The sequence below is a fragment of the Phragmites australis genome, chromosome 6 (genome assembly GCF_958298935.1).
Source record: "Phragmites australis chromosome 6, lpPhrAust1.1, whole genome shotgun sequence".
In the NCBI taxonomy this organism is placed as follows: Eukaryota; Viridiplantae; Streptophyta; class Magnoliopsida; order Poales; family Poaceae; genus Phragmites; species Phragmites australis.
Window position 1 is genome coordinate 7,851,571 of NC_084926.1, and position 7,810 is coordinate 7,859,380.

General features: G+C 43.0%; 1 protein-coding gene across 2 annotated transcripts; it reads right to left on the reverse strand.

Moving 5' to 3' along the window:
* Positions 1–1,862: 1,862 nt before the first annotated feature.
* Positions 1,863–6,108, reverse strand: LOC133921464 (probable WRKY transcription factor 14). Of its 2 annotated transcripts, XM_062366348.1 has the most exons (4): positions 5,969–6,098; positions 5,221–5,838; positions 4,537–4,680; positions 1,863–2,824 (listed from the first exon to the last, which is right to left on the reverse strand). In XM_062366348.1, exons 2-4 carry the CDS (start codon positions 5,784–5,786, stop codon positions 2,134–2,136), a joined length of 1,401 nt encoding a protein of 466 aa, XP_062222332.1. In that variant the 5' UTR covers positions 5,787–5,838; positions 5,969–6,098; the 3' UTR covers positions 1,863–2,133. The 2 variants fall into 2 exon arrangements, with proteins under 2 accessions (XP_062222332.1, XP_062222331.1); XM_062366347.1 differs by having other exon boundaries at positions 5,221–6,108.
* Positions 6,109–7,810: the final 1,702 nt, after the last annotated feature.

Consider the following 7,810-nt stretch of genomic DNA (forward strand, 5'->3'; position numbering starts at 1 on the left):
TATAACTAGGATCACCCTTGACTCTATCCAACTCTCCTTAATCATCTGACACCAAGCACCCCGCTTAGCCCCAATTCATACACATCTCCACGTTGTCAACCGTCAAGTTGCACCCATCACTTACACATCATAAGACAAGTACACAAGTTTCTACAACTCTATTTCTCTCCATCTCCAATTAGTCATAATCAAATTCTTTGTTGAAAGATCATAAAAAATCGTGAACATCGGATGTTTCGGTGTTAGCAATAGTACAAGCACTAGAACATCCAGCATGTACAACTCTATTTCTCTCATTGAGCCGAAGGAACACTTCTGAAAAATGCTCTGACAAAGCATTCAACGTCCATAACTTCAATCACTGGACCATCTGCGCGTTTATAATTTCATCTCCCATTGAACCGAAGGAAATGTTCTAGAAAATGCTTTGGTGAAACCTCCGGCAAAGCATCTGACGTACATAACTTCAATCACCAGACTATCTGGTGTGTATAATTTTATCTTCCATTGAACCGAAGGAAATCTTCTGGAAAATAATCCAGTGAAGCCTACGACGTGCACAACTGCAAGCACCGGGCCATCTGACGTGTAGAACACTTGAACCCTGACTTTTGGGATGCTCCGGCGTGCATAGTTTCTCCATCGCCGAGTCATCCGGTATGTACAAACTTCTTTACGCCGGACTATTTGGTGTGTACAATTTTTTTAGAACTTATCTAATTTAATCTAATCTTTATCCCGATTTTGATGATTTCTTCATGTGTTCCATCTATACGATCTATTAAAAAATATAGTAGATAAATATATTAGTTTTATTAACAATATTATCAATAACTCATAGTGTATAAATAAAGACATATATTCATTTGGTTTCTTAGGTACATCTCTTAAGGTGAAATAACCATATCCCTTGTGCATGCAGATGTGTGCACAGTCGTTTTACACCGTTGAACTCCAGGTACATACGTACGTTCCAATGAGGAGCTAGCAGACATGTCGCATCCTACATATATATAATCACGCGCACTCCGAGAACGATTGAAGTTAACACGCGGTTCTTGGACATGCATGTGGAAAGGTTCGTGAATGAACGATCAGTCCAATCAACTATTACGAATATATGCATGCGAAGGTCCAAACAAGATGCATGTACGCATGTCATCGTACACTGGTGCACATCAATGGCGGGCAAGGTTGGCGGGGTTTGTATTCAAAACGGGGTGTCCCCATGTACTCGTGCCGAAGCTAGCACTATAGACGCATGAGAAAAGGTACTAACTCATGTCGGGGACAAAGGTTATAGATACCATGTCACCATGCATATGCACCATCGTGAACTATACCCTCCTCGGTTTGGAGTGAAACAATTGCAAGAAACCAGCTAGTAGTACGTGTATATATGTTCATAGCTACGTACTACTATTCATGCACTGTGAACCAGATTGGCCAAGACTTGTCTCACACATGAATTAATGCTTGTATGTGCAAAGGTAGAGTTTTTTTTAGGAGGGGTTTGGATATGAGAGGAAACAGAGATGCTCTGAGGAACAGGCTCAGTAAATGTATTTTCTCGCAGCAGTGCATGCTGCAGGAGACAAAAGTATGGCGGATCCAACATATCCCCTTCTCGTGCAAGCAAGGAGCCAGCACTTGTTCTCCCACTACTTTTCTCTTCAGATTCTGCGCAGAGAGAGAGAGAGAGTATTTGGGGTCACATCTAGTGCATGCACTTCCGCTAAAACAGTTGCAAGGTAAGCCTTCATCACTCCAACAGCTTTCTGTCACATCTTGTAGGTGCTTATCTTTATATCTCTTTCCATTCTATATGTCCTTTTTTTCCAACCAGGCAAGCACATAGAATATAATGTTCTGTTAGATAACGATGAACATTGAAGAAACTAACGAGGAGATAGTACAATTCATCCATATTCGTTCTACTTGATGTGTTTGAGATCATTACGAAGAAAATGAAGAAGCAATTACTCCAAGAGGGAAAAGAAAAACAAAAAAGGCCCTCATCTTTTCCTTTTCTAGCTCTTGCCATCTTAATTTAAAGGTCATTGTCCCAGAGATCAAATGTGCTGTGTGCATTTGCATATGCATATATGCTTGCGTTTTCCATGGTAAATAATGTCATAAACCGCTCTCGCCTTGCTCAAATGAGCTGCCTGCAGAAGTAGCAACAGCATTGGTAGCCCAATCCAGCATGTTGAATAATGGATCTGCCACGCTCTTGGGTGCTGCCTTCTCCTTGCTAGGATCACCACCTGGCTTGGTCTCCATGTAGTCCTTGGAGAAGATCAGGCTCATGGGATCCGACTCCAACTCGGCTAGGTCGGCAAAGAAGTCGTCGTGGTGGCCACCCTCCGGTATCATGGGCCTGTAACTCTGGCTGAACATCTGTTGCAAGAGATCACCGTAATCCAGCGTGACAGAAGTATCATGATCTATGCCCTTCTGCGTTTCTGACCCTACCATTGCCTCCTCTTTCACAGCCATCGTCGGAGGAGTGCCACTTGTGCTTGTGGTTGCTGTGGTGGTGGTGCTTGTGGCTGCAGTTGCGGCGGCGGTTTGATCCGGTTCCGCTTTAACGATTGACTTCTGCAGGTTGTGGGAGGAATTGTTCTTGGAGACTGATGAGTTGTTGCCGTTGCTCTTGGCGTGGTGAGATCGTGTGGAGCCGGCAAGCGCGTTGCGCTGCGTCGGCCACGGGTGGTTGTGCTCCGAGTTGTAGGTGATGACGAGCATGCTGGGGTCGGTCCGGCTGCGCTCGACCTGCTTCCGCGCTGGGCATCCTTTCGAGCTGCTGCATCTGTAGTACCCTCTGAACATTGCACAGTTTTCTCTTTTTAGAAGTTAATCAACGGCGCGATATATGATGAAGCGCATTCTATTCTTACATTCCAGATTCTTTGTCGTATGCATATGCATGCAAGATTAATAATTGGTGCGACACACATTTACTTCACAAAATAATTATTATATACTGTATATAGTTTCTCCTGTCGTAAAAAACTTGTGCCATGGAACGTAGTTTGCTGTGAATATTGGTTATTTTGATGTCATTTTAATCTTATATGTCTGCTCATACTTTCTAAATTAATGTTATATTATATAACTTTTAGGAGGACATTTACATGTCTATTGAAAATAAATAACAATGTGTAGCTTAGAAAAAATATAGACATTTAACAAAGAAAACACTCAAGAATTGATGGTCAATGGCACTACTAAATAAATAAAGTAATGGAACTGTATATACTCCCTACAGTTCGAAATAAATGTCATTTTAAACATCGATATGGTCCTTAAAATACAACTTTGACTACTATTTTTTTTATAATATATTAATAAAACATAGCAAAAGTATACTACATACTTCTCAAGACAAATATTATTTTCAAATGTCCAAACTTAATACATAAAAAGTAACTTATAGCCAAAGTTTGAAACAGTTAACTACGTACAACTCAAAATGACATTTATTTTGAATTGGAGGGGTAGTACTTCAACTGACATATACTGAAATTAATTAATTGCAGTTCTTCATTTTTGATGGAAATATAATGTCTATGAGTTAAGTCTGACAATCAAAAGAAACTGTAAATATTCTTTAAAAAAGTATTGGCGCAAACACAACATAGTTATAAAGCCAGCCCTCATATATATTGTTATTGCACGTTCAATAAACGGAGTAGGTTTTACTATTTCTTTTCTTCTGAAAACTTTTATATTCGACAAACTTTGCATTTAAAATTTAAGCAATGAAATAATTAATGGTGCACGAAGCAAACAAACTTGATTAAGTTTTCTCTTGGTTTATCCGTTTGATATCATATAGTATATATTTTAATGCATCAGTCTGTTTTGTGAAACATTCTAATTTATGAACTTTCCTATAATTTTTTAAGGAAACAATATGAGAAAAGGTCTCTACTGAATGCACTCAAACATTGTTTGAACTGCACTACATAAATGTTGAAAAATTCCATGTTGTTCTTCAAAAGACATGGTAATAAATACAACTCAGTGTTCTTGAACTTCCCATATCAAAACTGACATATAGTAGTAGTATGGAAGAGCTCAGTACTTCAATTAATTCTTGCAGTTGCCAATGCAATTGAGTAGTATCACCCAGTTTATCATTTGTACTTCTACAACTAACCAAATAAAATAGGAAAAATTGCCACTATATCACTCTCTTTACTACTTTGTCAAAATATCACCAAGCTGTATCAATGACATGTAGGATCTGATCTCACATGTTATAGATATAATACTAGTAGTATTTTAGCAAGATGCACATCTCCGTAATGGTATGAGGGTAATTTCCCCAATAAAATAATGCTAGAAAAAAAGAGAGGAAACCAAGGAACCCCCCCCCCCCCCCCCAGTCCTGATTGATGAGAGGAATCAATGGGCCGGAGTTTGAGCAATATAATGCATGTTCTTATTATCATTACATGATCACTACAATTATTACTGCCCACATATCCAAATGCATACATGGATCAGAAGACAGAGTCATGCATATACCTTGGGTAGGGAGATCCTTTGATAGGCTTCTGGCCATACTTCCTCCAAGCCCAGAGATCCGAAGGAACAACCTCCCCAGTGCTCCTCCCTCCTGCTGATGCTGCAGGTGCTGGGATGCAGACCACCTTCCTTACCTGGTTTTTCCTGCATATCAAACACAAAACCATCATGATCAGATGCTTAATCTCAGTTTGATTTTGAACAGCCACATGGGTATACTTGTATGATCATCTCAAAGCATCGTGAGGAAAATGAGAACTAGGGTTTGTAAGACAAGTTAAGCTGAAGAAATAGGTCTAGCTGTTATATGCACAAGATTAGCTTAGATGAAATCCAAGCTAGAATATATTTATTTTTTACTTAGATTTCCACGAGCAGCTAGCTAGTTATTCCTATCTGGAACCTTTGATCTTGCTTTTTTTTTTTTTGCTAAACAAAAAATTGTCTGTTATTTTCATTTCTTTTGATCCTAACTTCCTTGGAAGATGCAGAATGAGGAAAAGACTAGCTGGGGACCAGGAAAAGTGACTCGCAGCACTTTCCCTGAATTACGAATCTCGAACTATGACACTAGCACAATAAATTTCATGCATAGTCAACACATGCCATGGAAAAGGAATCAAGGGTTTGCTTCATGACACTGATCGAGCATTGTTTAGATCTGGCAGCGATCGCTGTGCGAACCTGCGCTTGATCCCGCCGGTGCGCGGCGACGGCATTTGCAGCCCGGCGACGGCGTCGAACGCGCACGGCGGCCCAACCGCCAGCCCTGGCATCATAGTTGGCATGCCGAGCTTCACCGTGTCACCGTCCATCATCACCGGGTACGGCCGTATCGCTCTGGGCGAGAGCGCCGGCACCTGCATCCCCCTCGGCACCACTCCGCCACCGCCACTATCCACCAGTACGCATGCGCCTCCTCCGCTGGCTCTGCCACCGACAGGCGTCTCGAAGTCGAAGAAATCGGCAGCGCCGCCGGGGGTGCGGTAGTCGCTGCGAAAGTAGGAGTCCGGGAGGGCGGAGAGCGAGTCCCCGAAGCCGTCGCCGCTCGGCGTGGCGCCATCTGATGACGACGGCTGGGGTGGCGGGAAGAGGCCGGTAGCTGCTTGCTCGTCCAGAAGCTGCCACCCGGTGGCCGTCGATGGGGGTTCCACGACGCCAGCCTGCATAACGCCACCGGCACGGATGATGTCGGTGAGATCTCCGGCCTGGTGGTCGCCTTCCATCCTTTGCAAGAAGTAGTCACACATGGCTGGCTACCTCTGTGAATTTCCTTTGCTAACTACTCCTCTCTCTTAGTCTCTGTACAGGAGAGTGAGTTCTTGCTTGCCAATTCAAAAGAACTCAAGAAAGCAAACTAATTTAGGGCTAACGAAGAAGCTCTACGCTGCAGATGAGTCCAGGCTAGTAAGGGTTTCTTGAAGCTAGCTACCTCGGCTCAATTAGCTCGATCCGAGCTTGCTTGTTTGTTTCTGTGTGAGAAAAGGGCGACGGGAAGCGTATGATATGAGCGAGCGGTTGGCTGTACAATCGAACTGTCTTTTCTTTACAAGGATATATGAGAGAGAAGGGGGGGGGGGGGGCACAGTACGGTGGGGTGGCTCGAAGCGGACAAAATTGTTGCAGAGAAAGAGGGGGAGGAGGAGAGAGGGGACTGGAAGTGGTAGTGCTCTTTTTCTGATGGAAAAGTAGAAGATATCAGCGTGGTCGCTGACTTCTTTTTCCTGGGCGCAACTGTTCTCGATCGATGCGCGGAACACAGCACGGAGACGAGATAAAAAGAGATGTTGCCAGTTGCCGCATGGTAAAAATTGGATGTGGAGCTCATGGGACGCTTGTCGTACCACTGCCACATTGGATAGAGGCCGTGCGCGCCGCGGCAGAGCGAGTGGCCTGCCGCGTGCGACAGCAAGACCAAGAGTGCAAGCCATACGGTATGGCGATGCGTTTACATGTGTCACGTGTGATGTATATACACACTGGTATGTACCTGTGGTTATCGGTGATACCGGGATACGAGAGGAGACCACTGTAGAATCGCACCTTGAAAATCGTGCTGCTAACTCTCAAGGATTAATTATTTGCCTCTGTGTTAATCTTCTTTAATTTCTTCACCCAAGAACACAAAGGCACTGCTAAGCTTTAGCAACTTGGTGAAACGCCGGGGTCGGAGGAGGGCTTGCAACGTGTACATCTGTTACCCCTTGAGTTTGGTGCTAAGATTAGTTATCTAGCTAGTATATTTTCTCTCTTAGCATCTTTTATTTTATCTCTTAGCACTCCATTTACAAGTGCTAAGTGATCTAAAATTATTAGTTTTGTTATTAAAATAAAGTTACCATCAGCAATAAACTTTAGCATCGGTGCATTAGCACCTTTTACTTTATCTCTTAGCACATTTTTTACAGGTGCTAAGGTGATTTAAAATAATTAGTTTTGTTACTAAAATAAAATTAACACCAGTGCTAAATTATAGCACGGCACGGTGACATATATACACTCTATCCTTAGCACTCGTGGCAAAATGTTTGGCACCTTGACGAAGCACCACGGATGACGACAGACCAACCACAGTACAATGACCAACCAGTGGACAGCAATTCATGAGTATGACCACAATACAATGCCTAAATGGTTCAGATGAATGCCACATGTCTATTCCATGGCCACAGCAACAGTTCCTTCCCCTTCCACACGTCGGGGTCGGGCTCCTACTGATCATGCTGCTTTTGTCATCGCTTCCGGCGCGGCGCGAGAGGCACGCACGTAATTAAGTTTAAGAATCTGCTAGATGACTTTGCAAGATTATAAACCTAAGTGAAACTGCGTAAAGTTTAGGAACCAGTGGTGCAATTTTATCTTCTGTTTATAATTTAGCCTGTCAAGACATGCACGTTCAGATAATCTGTCTTTCATGTCACAGGGCCGCTGAATTATTCCATGCTCATACAAAAATGCTGTAGTAACTCTGACCGAGGTTCCCCCAGCCACTTCGTACAACTAAGTTCCCGTTCATAGAAAATCCGGACGCCATGTTTGAAGGAGTCTTAGATAAACTAAGCTCGATGTTATCTCTTGCAGTAGTTAATTTCCGCGATATCAAATGCAGAGCTCTACTCTGCTGGACCTCACGTCAGACCTGGACCACGGCGCGAAAGGCCGCCAGAGCCAAACTGCCGACGATGTCGCTCGCAACAAAAAAAAGTACTTCTGACTTCTGAGATCTTTTATGAAACTGATCGATTTTCTAGTGATGATCAAACGGCCGAAAATA

Coding starts and splice junctions, on each gene's coding strand:
- LOC133921464 (XM_062366347.1), bottom strand. CDS start 5,786: ATGTGTGACTACTTCTTGCAAAGGATGGAAGGCGACCACCAGGCCGGA. Junction 4,681..5,220: donor ACCGGCGGGATCAAGCGCAG/GTTCGCACAGCG, acceptor TTTGATATGCAG/GAAAAACCAGGTAAGGAAGG. Junction 2,825..4,536: donor AAAGGATCTCCCTACCCAAG/GTATATGCATGA, acceptor TGCAATGTTCAG/AGGGTACTACAGATGCAGCA.